Source organism: Hetaerina americana, unplaced genomic scaffold, assembly GCF_022747635.1.
Source record: "Hetaerina americana unplaced genomic scaffold, ioHetAmer1.1.p SCAF_33, whole genome shotgun sequence".
Taxonomy (NCBI): Eukaryota; Metazoa; Arthropoda; class Insecta; order Odonata; family Calopterygidae; genus Hetaerina; species Hetaerina americana.
The window spans coordinates 431,113-458,542 of NW_027286908.1; the positions used below are offsets into that span (position 1 = coordinate 431,113).

The 27,430-nt window shown below is 39.9% G+C and overlaps 1 protein-coding gene across 4 annotated transcripts in view; it reads left to right on the plus strand.

The window, feature by feature from the left end:
* Positions 1–10,389: 10,389 nt before the first annotated feature.
* The window catches only part of inaD (inactivation no afterpotential D), a 217,280-nt gene continuing 200,239 nt past the window's right edge, over positions 10,390–27,430 (plus strand). For all 4 annotated transcript variants that reach the window (XM_071589098.1, XM_071589100.1, XM_071589099.1 and 1 more), the window contains exons 1-2: positions 10,390–10,465; positions 20,108–20,348. In XM_071589098.1, coding sequence (XP_071445199.1) covers positions 20,347–20,348 — 2 coding nt within the window. In that variant the 5' untranslated portion in view covers positions 10,390–10,465; positions 20,108–20,346. The remainder of the gene's footprint in view (positions 10,466–20,107; positions 20,349–27,430) is intronic.

The following is a 27,430-nucleotide window of genomic DNA, read 5'->3' on the forward strand; positions in this document are numbered from 1 at the left end:
ATACGCATACATTCAAACATGAAAACCCGCCAAGTGGCCGAACATGGAAACAGATATAAGGGAAAGGAACAGGAACGCACATAAAAGACAAACAGGAGTGGTGGGAAAGATGGAATCGAGCGGATCACAAGTGTAAAAGAGTTTTCTTGATCGAGACTTGAACCATGGACCTCGATTAGCCGGGCCTGATAATTCAGTGACTAGTTTTTTGTGTATATTCATATTATTACCCTCTTACTGTTATTTGTTCAACGTGATAATGTGGTACTTTCCTGCGACGAAAGTGGAAGCCATTTCCTACTTCCAAACGGAAGGAAACGTGTAATCGACGAAGTTATGTTCAAATGGGTAGGGTATAGATTAATACAATGTGCGTAAAAATGAAACCAAGCCGAAGGTTAGCCAAAACCTCAAATTCCCCGTTGCTTCTATATCCATTAAGTAGCATCAATTTTCAATGGTATTCTCCCAACGTAAATAAATAGAGTATTTGCATTAGTCGATCATATGGCGCAGTCGAGCCCGGTCCGCCTCAAAAACAATCAAGTTGCATCCTTGGGTGAAAATGCCGAGGCGCAGTAGAGTACCGCACCCGTAACACCTAAGGCGAGTAATCCTTTTCCGGGTGCCACGCTGCCTCTATCTCCTTCTCTCTCAGTCGTAGATGGGTGCCACCTCGTGTCCATCTGTCACGTGGCTGTGGGAAGGGGATGGGGGTTTCCCTCCTTTCCCCGCCCGCAGCCCCCCCCCCCCCGTCGGTGCCCTCTCGTCGGCCGGCTTCACACTTAAGTGGCTTCCTCTCTCTGTCAGGTTACCCTCGTGTGGCGGACGGGTGTGTGGGTCAGCGTGGGGGTGGATTATGTGGAGAGATGAGGAAACGGGTCGCCCCCCCCCCCACCCTCACCACCACCGCGTCTGTATGAATCCCTTTCTCTTCCTCTCCCGAGAACCTCTCCCCAAGACCCGTTACGGAAAGGAGATGGCATCGGCAAAGCGCCTACCTAGCATTCCTCCCGAAAGCCACATCTTCAGAAAATATTGGAAATGTAATCCTCTCCCTCTGGTTGTGCAAATGCCGGCACATTCCTCTCCACGGGGAGCTCTATACTCTGCCGCCGAACTGGCAGGAGGTACTTTCAAAATTATGAAGTAGCCGCAGAATATAGTATAGGACCGATCCTTAGAGGTATCCGAAGATGGTCTTAAACATCTTAACGAATCTAAATTTCTTCATCGTGAATCCATTTGTTTTTCAACCGCCTACGAACGATTAAATAAAGTTCTGAAACGATCGAAGGCTTCCCGCTTCTTGTGGTGACATCCTCCAATAAGCCATCACACTGACACTGAGATATTGGCGAAATTCATCCAGAAATTTACTGTAGAGTCGTAAATGAAAATATTTTAATCTTTCTCTTTTTTTTATGGCAATCAGCATTCATTGATTCATTATATCTGGACCTATCCTTTGTGCAGATTTAGAACTGAATTGCCAAAAATGTCACAGCCCGCAACCCGAAGGTCAATTTAAAAAGTTAGGGTAGGGCTCCTCATTCTGAGATCTAGGGTTTTGAAATTCTAATAGTCCTTATTGTCTAACCAAAATGATGATAATCTAAATGAATGAAAATAATATTTGGCTTACGCAAATTCCCAAGAGTCTTGTTTAAGCCTTTGATGGCCCAAATTTGAACCCGGGCACCTGATCAGTAGCCGAGCCCTCTACCCCTTAGTCAACTACGTACATCCCTTGAATCAAGGGATGATTAGTGTCCCTCTTAGATTAGTGTCGGAGGAATGTTGATGACATTTTTTAGCTGTGGGAAACGTCAGTAATAGGCAAAGATTCTTATTACTACTGTCGAATACTTTAACTTGGTGCTTTAGAAAACTAAAAAAAAACTTTACATTGGAAACGGAACGTTTTTTGAAGAATCATCGGTCGAACCATTACAGGCATACAATTTATTATGAATTATTTTATTTCATTCATGCCAAACTATTGTAACTAAAAGTATTTCCATCTGTATCACATCCATCATATGGCAGTAATTTTTCTGTATTGAAGTCAACATATTGCGGTATGTATAAACGTTGTTTGTGGAGGAATAAAACGCCTATTGTTCTGTTTATTTATTTACCCTCTTGGGACCTACAAAATTAAGGGTATATATTCATTCAATCCTTACCCTTCACCGTGAATGTAATGGCTCTGAAGTTGTGCGGAAGTAGAATATTAATAAATAGGATTTGGGAAAATGAGGACAATGGTGAGAGCGACTGAAATACGCACTGTCACTTGGAGAATGTCTCCACGTGGCAGTGCGTTTGCAATTGTTTACTCTGGATCGCTAGAAAATGATTTAGATGTAGATATATAGTTGGGCATGAGGTGAACGATTTAATTTACTGAAAGCATTTTGTGTGAAGTGGCTGGGAAAGTTTCAGTTATTTTAAACCTACTCTCCGATTATCAGTGAATAATTGGCCATTTGAATCAAATTCGGATATTAATTTAGTTTGTTTTCTGTCCATCAGTTTATGTACGACGATAAGAAATAAACTGCATTTCTTGACCTCATTGCGCGGAAGTATTGAATACTTAGTTTGAGTACGCAATGGTACTTTTCCTCTGAATGATCTATGGTACATATGGTATATTAATGCGGTATCATCACCGCGCGCAAAGGCATCGCATTCAAATTCACGTGTATGCCCAAAATATTGAGAGGGGAGAACTTTGGAAAAAGCCTATACATTTAGGAAAACAAAGATTCAGTCTCCCTCAAGCTCTGTCATTTATCTATTTTAATCTCAGTACTTCATCTCTGTATCTCGCGATGCCGTAACGCTGCGCACGTTATTAACCGTCGTGCTATAAATTAGTGTATTGAATAATGTGTATCCTATGCTATCACTCAGGCAGTTCCTATATATTTTATCTTAAAAATGGCCTGAGTAGTTTGATAAATTGGAGTGAATCTGCTTTTTTAGGTTGCGAGAACACGATTAATCTAGTTCTTGACTTTTGGAAACTCATTGTAAAGGGGGTACACGAAGATTTTTTGTATTTTGTTTTTTTAAAATAAATAAATCGAGGAGTGGAGAATCATTTCTTCAGTCGATCTTCGTTACGAAAGTTAGAAAGTAGTGACTCTGCTCGTACCTTATGGTCCTTTAAGGTTTTTTATCGTAAATTTATTAGAATAAAATTTGTGACACATTTTATTTCTCTGACTTAACTTTAATGCAAGCAAAATGTGCCTCATTTTGTGTCCCTGGTGTGGTTTGTTCTTATATCAATCCTATTCCTTCCACAGTTGTAATATCAATGATTTTGTCTTACTTTTATAATTTTTGGCGAAACATAGATATATATATATATATATATATATATATATATATATATATATATATATATATATATATATATATATATATATATAGAAAATAGACGTTTACGGAGAGTAAGTTTAACACCCAGGCCACCCTTTCCAAACAAAGCTAAGTGCTCTCGTGTACGTCACTGTGTTGATTGTCGTTCTGCGAATATTATTTTAAAAATAAGTGCATGAAATAATATATTTACAGCATTAAACACACTGTTATTCATGATGAGTTTATAAAGCGCAAATTCCGTAGATTTGTCTCAATGCGAGGAAAAATTTGATGCAATCGATCCATATCTCAGTATTGAGGCGAGTCGGAAGAGGTAACCCTTGTCCCTTCGGTCAAGTCTTCTCCTTGGCCCCACCCCGCCCACCTTTCCCGGCAAATATCTCCGGGAGCCCTTGGTAACAGGGACTCGCGGAAGGAGCTGCCCCCGCCCCCCTCGCACGCTCCCGCACACAACGCATCACCCCGCGGTGGTTGCTACGCACCCCTGCGTCGCTGGGGAAACCCCGCCACCACCATCCCCACACGAATAAGTCGATTTCGTTATCACTTCCTCCATTATCTGAGTCCGGTGTTTTTCTTTTCGGTATCAAGTCCTTAGGAAGGGGCGTGTGGTGATTCTGCGGGTAGAGTGAGCCGGAATACTGACCGGAAGCCCCAGGTTCGATTCCGGGTGGCACGTCTGGGCACCATCTCATTTTCTCACCAGCTGTATGATTTTTCAGGAGCACCAGGGGCCGGTTTCTCAAAGGCACGTTTCGATTTACTAGTGCCTTTAATTTTCACACCGTCTGATTATGTTGTAATTAATGTACTTTGTGCATTAATTACAGCGTTAGTACTTGTTGTACTAATGCATCTATCAGTATACCAATGGGAAAGATTGCGTTTACTGTTGATATTTTGGAGAACTCTCTGGGTAGGAGAAACATTCCGTCAATGACTCTCCGATCTCTAGTAGACCCGTATATCTCACTCCGGGTTCGCATCTACACGTATAGTACCTGTTGGGTGAATATGTTTTCCACTTCACATGAAGATGGTTCTGCCTTCCTCTTGTTTACCCCACGAGATGTTCTGAAATATTCATTAAAAGATCAACTCAATAGGTGTACTTGATCCATTTGAAGTTTTATGTACCGATTTTTCACAAGTATATTCCTATAATATGCCCTTCAAAAAGCATTTTTGACTCTGGATTTTCATAAAAAGCACGATTTCAATATAAAATAATACTCCGGTGTACCCCATAACAAGGTCCAATTTATGATTTTATTCATAATTTCGTTCACCTTTTCTGGGATTATTCGACATGTGCTTTCAGAATTATTCTTTCCTAATGATCGAGGTTATTCTCTTTGACTCTCGGGTAAATATGGGTTTTGAGTTCTCCAAGTCCTCAGATTAGATCCCACCATTCCACTTAAGTGAGCGAGTGTTCCTAAAACTTAAAAAACTTTCTTCTCCGAGATGAGATTCGAGCCCGTCAGTTTTGGGTTACCATGACCAAAGTTGTAGCGTTTACCAGTTTACCAGACGCTCTTAAGGAATAGCAATTGAAGAGCCACAGGTGTCTTGGATTAAATTCCCCGAATAATTTTCTGGGAATCATCAACATCATCAACATATTTGGCAATGGACATTTTTATGAACTGAAATATTTAAAATATTATTCGAATTAACGCATTCAATTTGCTCAAAACCAAAAATGATTAATACTTCTGGTAATCCATCGATCCATTAGAAATGATATGTTTTCCTGCCTACACATGAATGCTCATAAAAAGGGTGCGCAAATGTGGTGCTTAGCGAACTGCGCAAGCCACGCGATCGTTAAATCATAGATTCGTAGATTCCATAGGCTTTTCAATGAAACGCATTATGCGAGAAATTTTCGACGAATGGGAGGCTATTTGCAACGAAAAAACGTTCGTCATCGCGTGTAATCATCAATAATCATGACTTTATGTCTAGCAACCTCTAGAGGCTGTAGAAAAAGCGCATATCACGGTAGCCTATGTTTTATGCACCTTGCACTAAAATCAAAAGAAAAGATTCATGGGTGCAAGATGTTTGATTTTTAAGGAATCTTTTCGATATAGTCCCAGGCGCCGTAAATTGATGTACAAGCCGAAAGAGCGCGGAGTGAATGATGCATGTATTACGATAAACATAACTTGACTCGCGACTTTCTCTCACAAAAAAATCCAGTGGGTAGTAAGAGCGGCTTGAATTCCAGGAAGCTTATTACTGCTGTACATCAGGGAAGTGGTTTTTTTTAATTAACACTACGAATTATTCGTAAAATCCTTGAAAAACAGCAATGAAAGACTTATTGTGGTAATTTACGGATAGATGTTGAGTCAATTTAACGGATTATTCACATGAAGTGATTTTTCAGTATTCTTGATTGGTGGATTAGATTGAGACTAGAATTAAATACTAAAAATAAGCGAAAATGCACTTCAAGAGGTTAACTCTGAGAAAAAAAAATCCGTCGTGTTAGGGGCCCGTCTTGAAGAGGCTTACATTTGTAAAGCACTTACGGAGATGATACAGCCATAGAAAGTGAATGAATCATGCTGAATATTTATCATACCTCGAATATATATGATGGAGCATTGGGTATATCCATCTGAGAAGGCATTGATTTCAGAATGGAGCCGGGGCAGTAGCGGAATGCTCTCTGCCCACTGCGCTACCCCTCCGTTGCCGAGGATGAAGTGATGCGTGAAGGAGATCTTGGTCCTGGTGGATTAGTTTTAAAGGGAAGCTAGACTGTTTACTTGGGTCGGCCGGAGAATGCGCATCATCGCTGAAATGGGATGATTCGGACCGAGTTAAGGGAAGAGATTTAGCGGGGAGGCAATTCTATGAAGGAGCGATCGGGTCATAAGGGCGGACGGCGCGTCAGAATGTCTCCCTCCTGTTTAGATCCCTTCGTGACTCCCTCCCTCCCTCTCCCTTCCTTCCTCCCCGTCTTCTTCATATCCTTGAAATGGCCCCTGATGGGAGGATTTTCTCCATGACTCTAGCAGGGGGCGGGGACACCCAACAATATAGGTATATTGATTTTATCCCCCAGGGACGCTTGCACCACCAAAGCAGCCAGCGACTTATGTAAGGGAGGAAAAGGGTGCACGGTATTGTTCAATCCTAGGGGCGTATTAATCTTACGTGATCGCTTTCTTGACCCAGGCCCGAGTTCTAAGAATAAGAGTTTCCGAGTTTGACGACTGACGTCTCTAGGTTGAGTGCTGCCTGTGAAACATTAGGCTGATTTCACCTGAGAATACGTAAAAAAGATACCGTAACTCTGACACCGGTATCCACATGAGACGAAGATAAGGTAAAATGACTTGGGTAGGGAAATATTTAGGATGTGGTTTTTTTCCGCGGAGTATTAAGGGCCATGAAAACTTTTCCTCGAAATTGAACTGATTGGTTGTCTGATCAGGCTGGAACTACCTGATCAGACTGGTCATGTAGTTCACGTTTTTTCATAAATTAGACGAAATAGTAGTCCATGGTAAAAGGTAATATCGCGGCAACCCAAATAGGTGGAATTGTAACGTAACTAAAGAATAAAAGGCGCATTGGTGTATTTGTAAATGAGTACGTGTCATGGCTTAGTTTAAGCCCAATCTCTTTTGTCACGCTTGCAAGATCATCTCAGAAGTTCACGAAGATAGGATTCACGAAGATAGGTATGATCAGCAGTCGTGTGAAACCTACTTGTATTCGTTGGATTGATTTAGAGGGTGATTTAATTAACCGTCTCATTCATCCGCAGCACCCCTAATCGATGCTGCTCTGCTTATGGTCCTCGCTTTTATTTTGAATTGAGCTGTGTGATAGCATTGGAGGCATGCGGAAATAATCAAGCTTAGTGGAACTCCACCATCACGTTTGTTGATATCACGCGACTTATTTCACTCACACTAGGGCATCATCAGTTACACTACTCAGACATAAAAATACCTCGAGGCATGTTGTAACCTTATTGCCTTCCATTGCTCTCTCTTTATCGGATAAAAATGGAAAAGAAAAGGAAGTTTTCATGGAGAAAGCAGACCATTCAGCGGCTACATGGCGCTACGAATAGAGAGTATGGAAAACACTTTCGCTTGTAGTGTTTTTCTATAGGTTTTAACATGTACATAATTAAAGCAAAATCGATGAAGGAAAGAGAATTTGTAGATTAGGGGTTGGAAATGAACTTTGAATGAGATGGTCATATAAAGTAAGGAATGGGTTGTAACTACGAGGAGAAAAGTAAAAAAATATGCTGAAAACTGCACAGAAATGAAAGTCGAATGAAAATGAACTGTAAAACGAATTTCAGCTGAGAGGGATTTCAGGAAGGATTGGAGGTAACGGTGATTGAAAAGTGTATTTATAAGATGAAGAAAAAGCGAAGGAAGAAAGATGGGTTACGATTTGGAAGAGGATATGATGCTAAATAAGGAGAAGAGCGGAGAAGAGAAAACTAGAGAAGAAATAAACAAAATGCTGAAGTAGCAGACGACCAGTGGCGATTGCGGAATGTTTAGAAGGAGGGAGAGAAAATAATGCGAGCGAGTGTGACGTGTTGTGAGATTCTGAAGAAAGGAATAGCAGCTGTTAACTTGTAGACTGTAGCTGGGAAGTAAAGTGTTTCATATTTAACATTGAAAAGTAGACGTGGAGGATTAGTCAGCTCCAACAGTTTCTGAGTGACGGAAGTGCTACAGGAGAGTTTAACAAGGGTCGGTTATTGGAGAACGTTCACGGAATGCCTTCCCTATTAACCTCCATCCTACGACCGGACACCGATGCATTTATTTACATCTCCTGGCAAGTCACACCCTGGCTCCCCAAAATACACCAAACTTAAATTCTGCATGTTTACTGACGCTCTTCATCCCGTCTAACAAGCCTCTCCTTTTCCTCCCCCTACCTTCCTTTCCTAGCGCCCTCCCCTCTGCCACCGATCACAATAACCCATCACCAGTCAAAATGTTCTATGTATCCATCTCTCCTGCCTCTTCTGGATTTCTACCAACAATCCTCTCTCCTCCTCCCCTGTATCGAGAACTTTCTTGTTTTCCTTTTACCCCATTGAACGTTTTAACTTGAAATTAAAAAAACACGTTATTACTAATTTAATACTACAGTTACTCAATTCATTACATTTTTCTCCACATAATCAAATAGCTCAGAAACTGCCTTACGTTAGTATCTTCGTCATTCAGGAATAAATCCAATAAAATAATCAATGCTGCGTTTTTACGAGCATCGAAGTTTCCGGAGTAATCATCAAATGATGTTACCGCATCAATTGCATTAGTTTTTTTACGTTTGGGGAAAACGCTTAGATAAGTAGTTAAAAGAGCGCCGTAGAGATAGGCCGAGTTCCGAGGCCTGAAAAGTAGGACCGCATCAAGGAGTTTTCCGGTTCGTGAAACGGAAAGAGTTTTGACGTATCAATGTCAATGCGTCTCAGTCAAATGAAAAGTATAACTTAATTTGTTCCCATAGCATCCACGAATACGAGACAAGCACCTCGTACATGCTATTGTAAATAACTTAGTTACGCTTTTCATTTCACTATGAAGCAGTTCAACAGATTTTGCATATTAATTTATAATTCCTCAATATCAACATGAAATCGTATTTTGGTTTTAGTTGAAGAGGAGTTTGTGAGCGGAGAAATACGAGAATGAAATGCATCCAAACATATGTTTGTGTCCTTAAAAAATGGGAATTGTAAGAAAGACGAGAAGAATTTGGTCAACAAACTAAATTAATACTTCAAAGAATAGAAGGCCTACTGAGAACAGGGATGGCGATATGATATTAGCTTTAGAATTAATATGATGCATACCGTAGTATGTCCCTGAAATTCTTCGAGTAAATAGGACCGGCACTGGCTGAAAGCTTCTGAGATGTGATTATGAAAGTGAATTGAAAAAATAAATGAGCCAGAGGGGAATACAGGCATGTTAGTGTTAGATGCACAGAAAGAATCGGGCAAATTGGAAGACGGAACTAATGGACAAAGGAAGTATTGAGGGGCAGTGGGATATCCCGAATGCTGTTATAAATGGGAGAATATAAGTCGAGAGAGAAAAAAGGATGGACATAGTAGGCATTTTTGGCGAACAAAAGAGGTAGAAAGCATTAAGAAGGAACGAAATACGATAACATGGAGCAAACGAGTTTAGACTGGAAGCACGTGCCAAGCCCACGATGATATCTAATATGTTTGTGGGGCCGTCCGAAACTTTGCCCTGATTGGTGGAATGATGATTGTAGTAAATGAAATAACGGAGTAATATTCCACATTTTAACTTATATCACTCGTTTTAGCGCTGGAACGTCATTATCAAGAGGGAATGCGTTGAAAGAGGGAAGCTGAGAAATCTGTAGGGGTATATCATTCAATGTCGAAATGTATTATTTTATTTACCACAGTGTTAAAATTCCACTGAATTAATTTGCTTAATGACTAATTTTACTTGATATAGTGACCCATTCCTAAAATTTTCAGCAATGGACGCCGATGGGCCAGGGCACTTAAAATGAAATGACCGTTTTTTTACACGCGGTGACACAAGTCGCCGTGGAGACCGGCCTGGAGTAGCAGCTGCCTCCCGAGAAAAACCAATATAGCTCAACAAGCTATAATAATTTGTGTATATTACGAAGCATGTCTTTCCCTCAGGACGGGAATTTAAGGCATTTGTCCCTTCCTTGCAGCCAATCGTCCGACCGCCGTCGACCTCGGAGAGGATACTCAGCCCTGAGGACGAGGAGGAAGGAGCGTCGGTGAGCGAGGAGGAAGAGTCCGCGGAGGAGGAAGAGGAAGAAGAGGAAGAAGAAGAGGAGGAGGGTGGGGAGGAGGAGGAGGAGGAAGAGGAGAAGGTGGGTGGCGAAGGAGGTGGGGGCGAGGAGGAGCGAGGTGGGGCAAAGGAGGGGGGAGGGGTGGGGGGTGTCAGCGGCGGGGGCGAAGAGGAGGACGAGACGTCCCGACTCCCAGCCAGCCTAGAACTGGAAATCAAGATCCGGAAGGGGGCCGACCCATTGGGTGAGTGCTCCGCGATCATCCCCCACTCATCTTGGGTGCGAGGGTTACGATGACTTTACTGTTGTTATTGAAATTTCATTTTATGGGACACCAAATGGTTACCATAATGTATCCCTAGCTATTACGAGTGATTTTTGTGCACAAATATATTTTTTTATTATTGTCCCTTACTCAGAAATGCATCATAATGCATAAAAATACATATTGGCTGGGCTTATATTAAAAGAATTCCATTTTAAGTTTAAAATATGATAGTAAAAATGCCATAAATGTGTATTCAAGAAAAACAAATGTGAACACGGAACATTGTTGAAGTCATTTGGTGATAGACAGGACTTTGGTCGTTCATTCATAATTTATTATTGTTTGACTATTGATTATTAATTGAAAGATATAAATAATTATATTGATTTCAAATAACTATATATTACCTTTACACGTAGGTAACATTGTTGGATGAATGCGTAATGTAAGAAATCGTGTAGAGAATGTAAACTACATTCTCCTACATACTTAAGACTAACCCCTTTTAAAGGAGTTCTTTTTGTAAATTGCTATTTCTACCCCAGAGTGGATTCATTCACTGCCTTTTATTCTCCTTCTATTCATCGTTTCATACTTCTTATTTTTGTAGTGTGCTATAATATCTGTTTCTTGTAACTTCTCGATAGATGTTTTTCTCTCTAAGTATTCTCTTCCCGTTACTCTTCCGCTGTTGTCTTCAGCAAGCTTTCAAAACTTAATTTCCAGGTAGGAAGAATTTTTTAAAATTATTCGTGTTTTATGATGATTATGATACAAATGCAACAATTTCAGAGTGTAAAAATCATTCGCCTTGACTGGGATTCGAACCCAGATCCCTCAATATCCGGTCGAGTGCTTTAGCCACTTAAGCTACCGAGGCGTCCTCTTAAACTCTGAAATTTTGGGGCTTTTAAAGGAACAAGATGTTGTGACGAAATACCGTACATACAATGTCACAGGCATTCGTAGTCGTGCGCAAGGCGCCACAGTCCACGAGGTTAAAGCCAACTTTAAACACTTATGGTGTTTTCACTTTGACAAATTCCAAAGAAACTGCGGGAGATGCCGCAACAGTAACTTTTAACGGAGTCATCCGCTAATGTGCATTTCAATGCAACAATTTTGGGGCTCAATATATCATTGAGGTAATCATCAAATCATCTTAGCGGAAAAATGAATACCGCAGACGTTTTTCGTGGATTTTAATATAATATGACGGTATTTGAAACTTGAGAATGGGATTTTGAAAAAAACTTAAAGACATTCTACTATTGTTTAATTCTCTTTGTATCTATTTATGTACAAATAACGAGCACTCTATATTCATATCCTATTTGTTAATGTAATATTACAAAGGAGGCAAAGAATGAGGTTGGAAACATTGCAGCCAATATTAACATAAAGCTATATCAGCTTTGGTATCCAGTACCGCAACTTATCCATCCAGACAAGTGATCCTATCACTTATCATGCTTTCACTAAGGGACGGGATAAGGTTTACCCTGAGGAAGTTTCAAAATTACTCACAGCTACGGTCTCTAGCAAATAATACTGCATGCATATATGAGACTATATATACTTATATATCATGTAAAAATTGTTCTCTTTTGAAATTCCATAGAGTAAATGCTACGGAGTAAATGAGCGCACATGTGTCTAAAGAAATTAACTTTAAAAAAAATGCAATTTTCCCCAGCAACGCCAACTAACGATACATATACCTTCTTGTCAAATTTCAACTCTGAAGCACACTGGAAAGTTCCATAAAAAGATATGACAAGCGAACGGAAACTCACGGATTTGTTATTGCCGCTTAAAGGGAAATAGAATGCATAAAACTAGATACACAACTCCCAACATTCTCTTGCTTAACTTAATTTTTTTGTGAAGAAAAATCAATACCTTTTACTCTTTAAATTTTACCCATACTTTAGATAATTAAAAAATAGAATCAGGATAGCAAATATAAAGCAATATGAGTGAGATCTGAAACGGGAATTATCTACGTTCCATCAGACGCGCAATATTTTACGAAGAAGCGCACCACGGGTCAACTACATTCAAGATCAGCCTCTCCTTTTTCAATGTGAAGTAAAAGGAGGCGAATGACCTTGAATTCACAGTTTTCAGGGGATGATCAACTGTAGTTAGGTACAGCTGGTTTGTGTTAATTTCTTTATGTGGATCTCTTTAGTTGATTACAAGTTATTAACATTCTAAATAAATTTTTAAATTTTAAATTAAATTATTTTAAATTCTAAAATAAATATTGAAAATAATGACGTATCTTGTGTGAAAAAAATACGAAGTTTAAGTACTCAGTGATATTAGCTACGTGTTATTTTTATTCTTAAAGTAATAAATGAATGCATGACATATAACTGTGTCATACTTAGGGAAAACTCAATAATTAACCTTTTTAATACTTATTTTAATGTTCATCATCTCTAGTTCGAAGTTTTCACGCATTTTCAAACAGGCGTCCTCAGACATGCGTACATGCAATTTGATACTTCATGCGTAATCACGCGATCTTACTAGGCAAGAACATATGTTGTATGAGGTAATTTTCTTAATTTTGTTCAAAGCCTTCTAGCCTCTCTCTCTGTGGTAGGAAGACATGCGAATGGAGCGCTTTGCTCTTTCCCACGCGTACTTATTCATCAAGTCTTATTATTTTTCAATCTCAAACTCATCTCTCGGCTAATAAACCACAACTCAATTACGTTATAACCGCTTTCGGACTAAATAAACATCCGCAGAGAGGTGTAACGAATTTCATTTATGCTAAACTGTCTCGCACTCAACATACGAGTAGGTGTAACAGTGTTAGTACTAGTTTCCTTTGAGAGCCATTTTTAGCTGTCATATTCTCCAATTTAAAATTAACTACACGCCTTCAACGAGGCACATGTTTGTAAGACAAGATGGCAAACTTTTGTATACTTTGCATACAAAGTAATAAGTATCTCTATCAAGGTAGTGGAATTTATATAGATTGACTTTTGCACGCAATTTTACTGGAGTTGCCAATTTTTTTCACGGTTAATCGTGAGACAACGCATCGTCATATTTGCCTTCTAGCGGTTCTTGGCGTCCTTCATAGTCTTTTATACATCTGCCTCTTTTTAACTTCTGCACCTCTCCGGAAAACACCTCCAAAATATTTTATGTGACGCGCTTACACTACACGATGCCATACTGACAGGATTAATGAAACTGTTCATATGCTATTACAATCATTTCTCCGAATCCAAACTATGGTAGTTTTTTGCTGTCTCAGGCTTAACTTTATGGAATTTGCCTAACATATTGAAATAAAATAATTTACTATGTTATTCCACACACCACTTAATTTTAATTTACTTTGTAATTCCACATAAAGTGTGTAGGATTACAAAGTAAAATATTTCATTTCAATATGGAAGTTTTATTAGATAAACAACCTTATTTTCGTCTTATCGGTAAATCTAATTGAAAATTAAGTGTTTCGGATTGATAACTGTGTGAACACGAATTGCCACATTAATCCATAAGAAAAATATTTAATTTGGTGTTTTGCTCGGAGTAATATATTTCCAGAACGAAATGATGCCAAAGAATTTGGAAGAGTAATTTAGTTTATGAAAATATTGTGATATTATTCTTTTCTTTATGTAGTCAATACCTCGACCCTGGGAAAAATTTGGCAGTAACTGCAACATACTCTATTCCGGAAATATGGAAAATTCGTGGTATCGAGTTTCTTATTTAAAAAAGGCCAATGTCTTTAGCTGATAACTTCAGCGAGGATTTTTATTCAGAGGTGAGGAAATCTTCAAGGTCGGTAGGGAAGTGGATGGTTGCCGACTCCAATGAGAAAACTTATCCTAAACCAAGAATTGAATAACGTCCTGCTTACTGAATTCCCAATCCACTGTCCGATTAATTGAAGATGATTGACGTTGGACTCGCATGATTCCTCAGGAAATGCACCGTGCCTTGAGATTCATGATCGTAGGAATGATCTCGGGGATTTATATAAACTAAGTATTATCATCGGCATGGGCAACACAAAATATGGTTGGTGTCTCCCAGTGTTAAACCCACCGCTGTGGCTTCCATTTTTGTACGGCGTGGAGTCTAGGGTAAACGCAGAGAGCACCACAGTAAGAACTGAATTTCCTATTTCAAATGTGTCGCATATTATGGAGTTAAACTTCACTCTTGTTAAAATGCTATTATTTAAGGGTTAAAACAGCAGCATTTGTTAAATGTTCAGAAAAGGCCATCGTTTTTAAAATAGAAAAAGTCCACCATCGAAAGTTTTTCAAAATCAAGAGCTAAAAACAATAAAAATTCACCTGGGCTATTCTTCTTAGTTGTGATATATCACTTAGCAATATATTCGCGTTTAAAATGTTCCATGTTTTGGATAATGCATTCACGACCGAGAATAGGTTTATCCGTCATAAGTATTGGTCTATATTTTAAGCATGCGCCATTATTTTATATTTTTTCTATTACCGAAATTTAGCTAAAATCATTTACAGTTTTTAGTTTGTTGCCCTTTGATGTAGATGAGGTAGTTCCCAGTCTTCGACATTTAGTTACCAATCGCTCTTCTAAAATCCGAATAAAATCCCGCGTAAAAAATCACGTAAAACTCTCCACAATCCGGTGCAAAACGCATAAGGTAGTCCCGTCCGACGCCCTTGCCCCACTGGGCATTCTCTACGACCGCGCCCGCCCCTCAGAGGAGAAAGCGTCGGGAGCAAGGGGGCCAGTTGCACCAATCTCTGACTTCGCCTTTGGAATATACTTCGGAAATGAGCACAGCTTATTATTGCATTCCTTCCTCCTCGCCTTCCATATTATCGATTGGCATGTGGGTCATTGGTTTTGCGTAACTTTACGAGTTTTTCCAATTCCGAAAGCGGCATTGGGCTCGAGTCAAGTTCAATCTCCCGCTGCCATTCGGCGTGAGGGTGTTTTAATATTCCTTTCCAAAAAAAATTGTTCGTTCAAGGAGGTTGAATAGTGACTGAGCGATCAATGCGTCACCTTAGTTTATGTAATATTGATGAGTGATAAAAAGTAAATCTAACGCCCATTCATGCAAGTTCTTAAACATATATGAAGTCAATAGGTAGATTTTAAACTCTCTAAAGTTCTTTTACATTTTTGTAATGTGCTCTAAAACTTATTATGGGCTATTTTGGAGTCACCTAGTTTTGAAACTATTCGATTTAGGCCTCTTGTCCCCTTCAAATTGATTAAGAACCTTTAAAAGCGGGCGACTAAGTACTTTTATGTTGCCACTATTAAAACTCTTATACATATATAAGATTGCGCATATAGTATCAGTTTTTCCTAAGATTGACGTGCGTTTCTGCACCATAAATCCACAATTGTTCAGGTGGTAGTCACATATTGCCAAAAGAGAATACATACACTCCGTAATTTACGATGTCCATTTCTATGAAAAATAGATTGGTAAGACCGTGTTTTATAACTCCTCAAAGTGACATACAGTTGATATTTCGATGCAACCGCATGAAGACTTTAGCATTGCACGGGACACCTTTGTCACTCATCACTCACTCATAGGAGCTCGTTGAGTGCCTCCCGGAGAAATGGCAAAGTGTGATTTTGTTTTTTTTTCGCAGCCTAACCTTTTGATGGTGGAGGTGACTTGTGCCATATATATGGTTTCCCACCATTCCGCGTCATTTACCCGTGGACTTTTTGATATGGTCGGAAATTTTAATTTTGATATGTACGTTCCCACATGCTTAGTCATGTTTTAAAATTCTTGGGCCCATTTTCCGAGTTATGTTTTTCTCTTTTGAGAGTAGTAAGGCCCTTCTGGAATGCCACTTCAATTTCAACAGCCACCGCTCAATGGTCAAAGGGCGAGACGGGAATGGTGTTCCCCACTACGGTTTCAGCTGCAATGCTCGCTCGCGACGGAAAAACTGTCGAAGCGGGTGCTTCTCATGACTCCCTTTCTGTTGAAGGGGAGAAAGTTGTCTGGAAATTTTAAATCACACGCGTATGTGGGCGTCTGCGCACGTTCAAAGGAATTACTGTAAATACCAATTCGCATAGTGTCAAAATTTAACTCAGTTAGATTCACACACACATATGCATATAAATAAATAAAGCTGGCACTAGTGGAAAGACAAAAACACAGAAACACACAAAAAAAGAAAAGAAACTCACTAGTTTTAGAATTTTCGGGGGTCCAAGATGGACTCTTTCTCATGGAAGAGAAGGAAAGAACTGGGGAAAACAAGGGTCTGAAAACACTGTATAGAATGGGAAGGTGGGGGAAAGGTTTGCGAGGGGAAGAGCTGGGTGGGGGATTTTTAGAACTGTGGGGATAATATGGAAGGTGTTGGGAGCGGAGGGGGGATGAAAATATGTGAAGATCGGGGTAATTTATGTATAATATTAATACCTGGGCAATTCCAGGAGTCCAGGAGCCACATAAACGCCTGCTCCATTGTTTTGAGTTTCAGTATAGGGTCAGAGGGTGAGAGGTATTCCAAATTGGATACACTATAGCATTTATCAAAGGGAGTGTTGTGTTTGGAGACGTGTTTGGGGTTTGGGAGCATACCAGTCAGGGAAGAATCCTTGCATGAGGCCCGGTGGTTATTGATTCTAATATGTATTCTATATGTGGGTGTGGTACACTGTCCAATATAAAAGGCAGGGCATAGTGGGCACTTCAGAAGGTAAACTACATTGCTGGAAGTACATGAGGAGTAGGGTTCAATTGATGGGGGAGAGTTAAAAAGCGGGTGGGAGAGGGATGGGGCTCGGGTTTTGAAAACATGATTTGCATCTAGGTTTATTTGACAACTTTCTTTCAAAGAATTCTCCCCTTATTGGGATGCTCGCTATTACTTTCATAGTCGTAGATAGACGTCTTTCCTCGTCCGAATGAAAGACCAATTCGGAAGGTATGTTAATTTAACTCGGTTAGATTAACTATCCCCTTTTGGATAGATAATATAGGAACCACCCGCTAAAAATGTCTTCCCTATGTATTCATATGAAAAAGATGATAAATACTCAATGAAAATCAATTCTCTTACTCGCCTGTTCCCCTATTCGCGAGATACGTGTGGATTTTAGAGGTCCACATATCTAATCCTTCTTAGCGGCCAATATATTCCCATATTGGTGCCTACCAGTGGATGAGAGACCACAGACGCCATGCGTTAATTGCAACATCTATCTATACCTTATGGGCTGATATTCATAGAAATATTGACTTTTCTCCGATTCCACGGAAAATCCACTTTTACTTATTGCAAAAGGCATACTTCAATCTTAATTTCTAGGGTAAAATTTTCAATAACTATTTTTTAAAATACTCGTTATACTCTTGATATTTATGGTAATGGACCTCAACAAAGTGCAAAAGGAAAACTGATCATTTACGGGAACATCTCATCGATTTTATCGTTACTATGATCTCGATCAGCGCCTCGGCGACGACAATGCCTCCGCCGGAGTCCTAGTGGGTTGTTGGTGTGGAGATACGTTCTGTTCCATTTCTTCAGAGATCTACCGGGTTGTGCAGCTTCGCATTCTTCACCCGCGGAAGATAGAACATAGCCAGCGGCTCTCAAAGCCAGAGGGACGATACCAATGGCCCTCGTTGGTACCCGTCAGCGAAGACTCAGACCGAAGGAGGTGCCCGGTGAATGGGAAAGGGGAAGCGCATACAATTCCCCTCCCGAAGCAGATTCTCGGTTTCTCGTAGTAGCCCTCCAAAGGTCGGGAGCGGGGCAGGGTCAAGTCCCGGCCATCTGCGTCGTCTCCCAGTCGGCTTCGCCTCGTGCGTCGTTGCCCTTCTCGAGGCGTGACTCCAAAGCTGGTGTGGGTCTGAAACCACCTCAATTTGACGATAAGTCGGGTGTAGGGGCGGCCTAGCCATTGCTTGCGATACGCACGCCCGGGATCTGACCTTCTCTGGCAACAGTGGCCCCGCGGAAGCGAGACCCTATCCACGGGGAGTAATGGGAGTCGGAGGGGGCGAGCGCGAAGTGCTCCGCGGTATCTGACTCCTAGCTCGGGGAAACTTACTGTTTCTTCTTCCACACACTCTTCCTTCCTTCATTTCCTCGGCTCGTCATCACCCCGTATGCATCCCCCCTCCTCGCATGTTTTCCAGCAATGGAAAGGGGAGGGGACCAGATGGGGGTCGCAAAAGTGACCCGAGCTGCAAGGCCAAGATGAGAGTTTGAGGGGCTGCCTTCGGTTAAAACCCTTTCCAGGGGCTCATTCTACGAGGCTTCGACTTCCATGGTCATTGACTGATTTGCTCCCTACAACGCCTCAGCGGAGCTTTTGCCGGGGACAGTCGCAACACGTGGCCCTCCATGTTACATCCAACACACATACGATGTTGTCCATCGAAAATGATGAGAGAGACGTCTCCTTCTAGCCTTAACTACCTAAGGTTACTACTAGGTTCCTGCTGTACTGCTCGCACCGGAACTCTTTTTGAATATCCTCCATGGATGTTTGTACCAAAAGACCGAAAGTTTTAACATTCACGTATTGGACTCTTCGACGTCTTGTTCACAGTGGCTGATGCATGTTCGGACATTGAAGCACTTATTGCTGAAGCAAAGCGGTCGGGCTTCTTCTGACTGTCAATCAAATACCACCACGAAATAAAAACCCTCACTGCCGTCCTCGGGAGAAGTGCGAGAGTGCCTCCTGTTTTCTCCCAGCAACCGAGGCTTCGATCGCCGCGCAGAAATCAGCATTCGGGTAATGAGTAGTAGTAGTTTTGAGGGGAGGCGACCGACAGCTAAGGTCATTTGCGCCATAGGGGATGGACAGGAAAGGATGAAGGGTGGAGAGAAACCCGGCGTCGGCATTAGCCTACTCTTTACGAAAGGCGCCAAGGGGTCCGCAGTTTAACGTCCCATCCGACGGACGGCGTACTCACTCAAAGTGCCCTCCACAAAGCACCTCAAGTATCGGGTAATGAGACACATCACTCTCAGTTAAGCTCCTGAGGCGTCTTCTTCCATATGAACGTCTGTTCTTCGGATCCTTCAAGGGAAAACAACTTTGTGCACAATCATTGACTGACTGTTGGATTGAGGCGCAACACCCACGACTGCGATTACTTGAGACATGGCTGGGTTGTGACTGACAATTACTTGTATGTACGGTGATTTGTCACAGCGTCTTGTTCCTTTAAAAGCCCCTAGTACTCGGCTGGGCATCGAGGGATTTCGATTCAGATACCAGTCCAGGTGAATGATTTTTGTATTATGAAATCTTTGCCTCTACAAGACAGATTCTTTTGGTAGTTGTTTCTGTGTGCCTCATTCAAGGTATTGAGATCGGTTAGCTGGCCTTTATTTGTTGATATGCAAATTATGGAGAAATTTATGATTCACTTTATGTTAGGTATAGAAAAGAGTAACTCTCAGTGAATGTATTAATTATATTGATTTGTTCATGTTATGCCCGAGAAGTATTACTAAAAAGGGATGAATTTTGTGGATGGAAGTCAGTCAATTCCCAGGGTATCAAATTTCAGTTTATTTGATTAGAGAATGTTGAAAGAGTCAATTAAACTTGAGCTGCCATGCTTTCCAGGGCTGGTGTTGGAAACAGGAGCGGTGGGTGTTGAGGGAGGCCCCCAGCCCTTGGGGGCCTGGGTCTCTCGTCATGGGGTCCTCGTGAAGGACGTGACAGCCGGGGGTGCTGTTGCCCGTGATGGCCGCATCACCCCTGGTGACCTTGTGCTCTCTGTGAACCATGAGAGTTTACGTCGAGCAGGCAGTGCCCAGGCAAAGACTATCCTGCATCGAGCGCAGCTTCTCTCCACAGATATAATGTGAGTAAAGACCATGGATTCAGTTCTGCTGTTTTTCATCTATTTCTTTAATTATTGGCATTTTTTATGATTTCTCCATTGATAATTTTTTTCTTTTTCCACATAAATATGCACGATCCTGCCCGTTTCTTAAATAAAATATTGATTATTTGAGAGGACATTCCAACATGTATTATCGTTCTGTTTGCTTTATCTAGATGTCAGATCTGTTTGCCACATGCAATGCCATCATAGATATTTTCATTGTTTTTCAAGTTTAAGTGTCACCAAGGATTAGAAATTTCCTTGGCAAACATTCTTATGAATCACTAGCTGTGTCTAATGAAGGGCATTTCTTCATGTTCTAAAATGTTTTTGGAATTTTTCATTCAAGTGGATTTAACAAAACCTCCTATTTAATTCCTCCCATCATAAAAAATTGATTTGAACTTTATGCAAGTTTATATACTAATGTGATATATGTTACGCAGTACATATGTCACTAAACAGCTTTACTCCAGCTTTTCCAGGTTTCTGTAAGAGCAGGAGAACTGATGTATTATGCCTTTAGTTGTGACCTGTGAAGTCATTTTTCCATGAAACTAGGTCTATTATTTTTCCTGGGTAAATTTAATGATGAGAGCCTTATGTGGAGTGACTTTGGGAGGAAGGTATTGTGGTTGAAATATTAATATGCCTTGATAAGGAAAGCATATGGCTAGGCTTGAATATTTCTAATTTGCTGTGCATTGGTGCCAGCCAATTATTTTACTCAAGTACCTTGTTTTCTCCTAGTGGATTTTGACTTAAAGGCATTTATGTAATCAATGCATTTCAACTTACGGCCCTTTGTGATGGAAGTTAGTGACTCATGCCCTCAGTGAGTGAGTAACTCATAATTCAATCAATTTTCTTGCAATGTTGGAAGGAGCGTGTCTTCAAAACATATTCCTGTTAGTCATCACTGATCAACATTGCCTGAGAAATGGCTATCATTTGAGCCTTTTGCTCATTGGTTGGCCCTTTGGGGCACCCACCTTGAAGAAACTCTCTGCACTTTCAGGTCTTCATGAAGGATAGTCTGCACATATTCCACAGAAATGTCATCTTAAGTTTAGATATTACCCATGCTATCTGGCTGCCCTTTATAACAAGTTGCCTCACTCGCACAATCTTGTTTTTGGTCCTGCTGCTCCATGGCTGAGAACTCTTGGGTTTGTTGTGGCATAAATTTTGGCTTTATTTGAAGTGTGAACACACATTTTTCACATTCACATGCCTCACTTAATTGATGATGGATTTCAATGGGCCTAAAATCATGTCTACAGAGAAAATGGATGATTACATATTGTTATTGTACACTAAATATTGCCATTTCAATTAAATGAAAATTATTTTCATTCAAGCAGCAGCTATGCAAACACTGTGCCCAGCACATTCAATCCATCTGTGTTTTGTATTCACAAAGGGTGACATTGTATTTTAAGTCCAACCAAATCTTACCTTCTACTCCTGAACCTGAGAAAATAATCTACAGGCTTAAGAACTTGATTGTGCATTGTACATGAAAGTATAAATTCTGTATTCGTCTCGGTGAATACCAAATTGTTTTGAGCTATTACTACTTCAGAATATTCAAGTTTTTCAATTAGTACAACTAAAATTTACTTTTCCCTTCACTCGGAAACCTCTTTAAAAAATATAGCATGATAATCCTCTTAATTTAGCTTCCCTCTCCTCTAACCTCCAATTAAACTCTCACACAACCGTATATTATTGTATTATTTTAGTTGCAAATGTGTAGGGTATGTGAACCCTACTGATATGTTCTTTGGCAGATTCTGCCTGGATTCAGCTTTCTCCACTTGAGTCCTCATTGCGTCTATGAACATTTTCCCCTGTGGTTGGTGAAGGAAGCCTTGAAAGGATAGCCACCCCTTCCCCTTAATCCAATTATTGTGCCAATTCCCCCCACCTTCCTTCCCTGGCATTCCTTGGGCCTCCACAGACTAGCTTCCCCAGGGCTTCTTCTCTTGGTTTGTCAAAATAGCCATTTCCATGCATGGGTCTAACCTTCTGACGTGAATGTTCACAATTTGCATTCATTTGGCTCCATCACTTTCTGGAAGGCAAATATGAGGGAAAAAACTCTGTGCACTTCATTATACAATTGTGAAATCCCATATTTCATTCACATTGGAAATGAGTATTGTTATGTGAATCTCCTGAGGAATTTTGGTTTGTGGATTGCTTCTTAAGTGAGAAAATAAGGCTTCCTTTTAAATACTTATTGCCCATAAATATGTAGCAAACATGTCAATACTATGCACGCAAGTATGTTCCATAATACATACTAGTATGCAACAAAGTTGAAATAGATAAGTATTTATCATTAACATCAATTGCTCAATTTGGCTTAATCAATGTTCATATTTTGAATAAGCATTTCACTCAATTAAATTAATTTATGTGCATTAATCCAATTGCATTTAATATGTTGATGGTAATGATGGAGACATTGGTAAAAGAAGCCACTAATCAGGCAAAGCTTGTTGTTATACACATGAAATATATGATTTAAGGTATATTAAAGGGAAAGTAAACAACAAAATAAATGTTTAAATTTCAAATGTTCTATATAATTATGTTCTATATACATATTATGTTATAAATATATCACTAAATTACAAATAATTTTTAAGCTGATTTTTCATACTATAGTATCAGTATCTCTTTAAAGATATATATGAATAGGAAGAAATCCCAGCCAGTGTTGGCTGCTTAGACTGATGTAAAATTAAATTTAATGAAACATTAACAATTAAGCATCATTGGGAAAAAATCATCCGTAAGTAAAGAGAAAATACGAGGGTCATCCGGAAAGTAGTACCCGTTCGTGAAATAAAGACACAAAAGTAAATATTAACAAACATAAAAAATTTTATTTGAAAGAGGATACTTTAAACTACTTCTCAACATAATCTCCAAGCAAATTAAGGCATTTGTCATAACGTGTGACAAGTTTCTGTATTCCTGCTGCATAGTCCTTCGCCGCCAGCTCATTGAGATACGCGAGGGACCCATCTTGCACAAATTTTTGCATAATGCAGATGGTGTTTAACAATTTCATGAACAATTGTTCGAGAAACATTGGGAAAATGCTCACTGATGTCATCAATTGTGACGCGCCGATCGTTCCTCACGAATTCGTCAACTGAGCTCACCAGTTGGTCTGTAATGACAGACGGTCTCTCCGAACGCTCATCGTCGTGTGTGTTCCCCCTCCCCATGTTGAAGTTGCGACACCACCGCCGAACAGACGACTCGTCCATTACATTGTCTCCATACACCTCCTTTAATTGGCGATGAATATCACATGGGCGAACGTTTCTTGCATTGAGGAATTTAATCACTGCCCTCACTTCACAACTGGCGGCGTTCTCAATTTTTTTAAACATTGTAAACAATCACAGAAACAACACAGGCAATGCTAGCGTCACGCAACTTGGCTCAGAGAAGGCAGACAAGCCACTGAAGCTATCTGACCTCGTCCAGCGGCTACTCGCGTCGTCAGCACTTCATGCGGCACGAACGGGTACTACTTTCCGGATGACCCTCGTACTAATGCTTACCACTGAAGTGGCAAACTTTTAAGAGAAAGAAGTTATAAATTTTGATAAAAAAGAGGGTAATGAGAGATTTTAAACTGCTACCAACCAAAACCTTTCCCTGAGAGAAACAAATAAAGTGCCTGAGTTCAAGAAGTCCAATATTGGTCTAAAAACAAAACAGATGGTGCTCACTTGTGAGCATTGCTTAACTTTTATTGGAGAGTAAAAGAAATCCTGATACTTTTAATACTCAGGTTTAAAAGAGCTGTCAATTAGCTATAGAAACAAAAAATTCATAGATAGATTCAATTGAGCTAAACAAATGGTTTCATAAAGACTTTATTATAAACCATTTACATTTGATGCTCATAAAAGTTTTACATGCAACTGAAACAACTCTATGATATTGATATTATAGTGTAATTAACAGCAAAAGAATAATTTAGCTTTTAATCTTATCCTCAGTGGTGTCTATGAATTAGAGTAGGAAGGAAGTATGGCCAAAATATGAAGTCTGACAACACTCACTCCTTCCTGCCTCAGGAAGGACACCATAATCCTTCTCCTCTCTCCCTGCTAATGAGATCAGTGGCAGAATGGGGGTGGGATGCATGCCTTTCCCTCCATGTCCTCTCATCCAACTCCCTTTCTCTTGCCCTCCCACCCTCCTTATTACACAAGTAGCCAATGACTGCTCTCCTCTTTTTTGAGAGGTAGGGGTGCTGGAGGAGTGATGAGAGAGGGGACTGATGCTCTAATTGTTATGCCTACTTTCTATAACTAACCCATTCTCCCTCCCACGAAAGACCCATGTCACTCCTTCCTCCCTTCTCTCCCCTTTCCTCGTGTGTTGTCATCTGATTTTCACCTTCTTCCTCCTTTCCTTCTCCTCCCATACTAGGTCGACCCTCCTCCTTGTCCAACCCCTTCCCCTAATTCTCTCTGTTACCTTCGTCTCAGTGGCCGTAATTGGGGCCCTCTCCCCGAGAAGACATGTGCGACATGAGAGGTTGGGGTGGTGGGGGAGGGAAACCCTTCCCCTCCCACGACCCATGGCGACGACAAATGCCTTTCCCTTCCTCATTGTGGCTCTTGCCTTCCTCCTATCGTGTGCTCCTCTCTCGTGTGCAACTCCTTGTCAGCCTCTTAATTGATTCCCATGTATCTTCATCGAGTCCAGTTGGTGTGTGTGTGTGTTTGTGTTTGTGCATGTGATGGTTGAATTTTGATCAGTTTGATCCATGCCTCTGGCGTGGTGGTCCAGGGAATATTAAGGGTTTACCTACTGACCAGAAGGTCCTGGGTTCAAATCCAGGTGATGCCTCTGGAAATTCCAACTTAGATTCAGACCCTGTGATTTTTCTCTGTACCAGAGCTTTAGGTGGTACAGGGATAGGAACTGGCCTCTGTACCTTGAAAAGTGGATTTCATGTACCACTTTACCTGAGTTCCATACACAACTTTATTAAACCGACCACCAGGTTGAAGATTGTGTTGGTGGTGATCTTTTCATCCCATTGTCATGGGGTCTGTGCTGTGCTACCTAATTGGCTGTGGATTTGAATACTTTTGTGTTACGAATAATGCTGCATTCTACTTGAAGAAATTTTAGTGCTAATGATTGATAACATTTCAAAGGAAGCAATTAGAGTTCACAAGGTATCTGGAAACATTCTTTTTCTCCCAAAATAGAGGATAGCCATGCTATAAATCTTAAGTTGTTCCAAACTTCTAAGCCTAATAGCATCAGACACGATTCCAAGGAAATTATGAATATCAATTGCAATATAACTTATATTGAGAACCATACTCATTGAATAAATTATTATATCACAGCAGAATGGGAGAACTTATACGAAGCACATAACAGGAGGCTTAACTCGTAGTTGTGGACTAGGCAGTGTTGAGTTGGTGGGCTGCAAACTAGGGGTTGTATCCTGATTGGCTAGTTGAACATTTTTCTAGGTCTTGAGGCTTTATGTGGCCAATGAAATTAAGCCCCTAATCAATGACCATCATTTAGATGAGATAGTGGCTCCTTGTAGATTGCTAGCTAGATGAACTGCATCATATGGATATCATTCAAGGTATCCTGCCTGATTTGGTAGGTTTTGGTTGACGCTATCATCTATGTATAATGAGAAAATCTTATATTATTACCTTCTTCATTTCAGCATAACGTCACCTGCCTAAAAACAAAATAATCTATTCAATAGTTTTTCTCAAGCCACAATGCTCAAGGCATTAAGAAAATAATATCATTTCAATTTCTAAAATAGAAAATATCATTCCTAAAATAAAATTGTCAGGGGCAACCGACATTACCGGTTAAATGGTGGAAATTGTGTGCATGGTTGGATAAGATATTTATCTTCTGGTTTTGTGAGACACAAATCTGTTTATCTTTTTTTCATTCTTGTATTCTTTATATCAAAATAATTGATGACATATTAACTCTGATATTTCCATATTATGTAATTCCTATGAATATGCTAGATATGAGTAGAAAAACGTGTGACTTCCAAATTTGCTAATCATCAGAACTTTTTGCATAAATGTATATAAAAGTATCTTCCAATTGGCTCAATCCTCTACTTTATAAAGCAAAACATAAGTCATTTTAAATTGTGATTGTCTTTGGGTCTAAGTGAATGTTTTCTCACGCTCTTTTAAACTGTTTTCAAGAGTTCTTCCTGTAAGTGATCCATAGAACACTACATGCCACATCTATTAGAAGGTCCGGGCTTCATAAGATAGTCTCCAATTTGTGTGTTGGAAAAATGTTGTCAATTCTTTTAGTTTTAAATAATACTTTGATAGTGGAATATCATTAAATATATGATACATGTATTAAATATATAGTATATGATTTTCTGAGCACTGACTAGTCTCTCGTGATGTTATTATTTTATGGCTTTCAAACAATTTGACTAACAAATTTTTGAGATAGTGATTCATTGCATGTGATGACTAATAGGTCTTTGTGAACTCATAAATGAGTTGAATCAAGGTATCAGTTCTGAACTAACTACCTTAAAAAGTTTGCCTATACATCTATGTTATTATATTTGAACAATTGTATGCGGTTTTATTGATTTTATATATGTAGGCGTGATGTGTATGGCAGTTTAAAATTCCAATTCTGGACTAGATTCAGTGGTAGCCTAATGGTTAGATATAGCTATTTCTTGGGTGATTTCAAATTAGGCATCAATTGATGAAGTGCCAATTAATTGGTATTTATGAAATAGGAAGCTAAAACTTCCATTGTTTGAACCTTCCCATATCCCTTCCCACTCCTGATTGCATCTGGGTGTACAACTACAAGAATTTTATGGATACATAGGGATACTTTTTAAAATGTCAGCTTGTATTTTCCTTAATGCTCCAAAACAAATATCACTCCTACAACTGTGCCTAATCCTTGGCTTCTTCTGATCCATAATACTTCAAGTTAATAGATGAATTTGATGTAATATTTAAAGACAATCA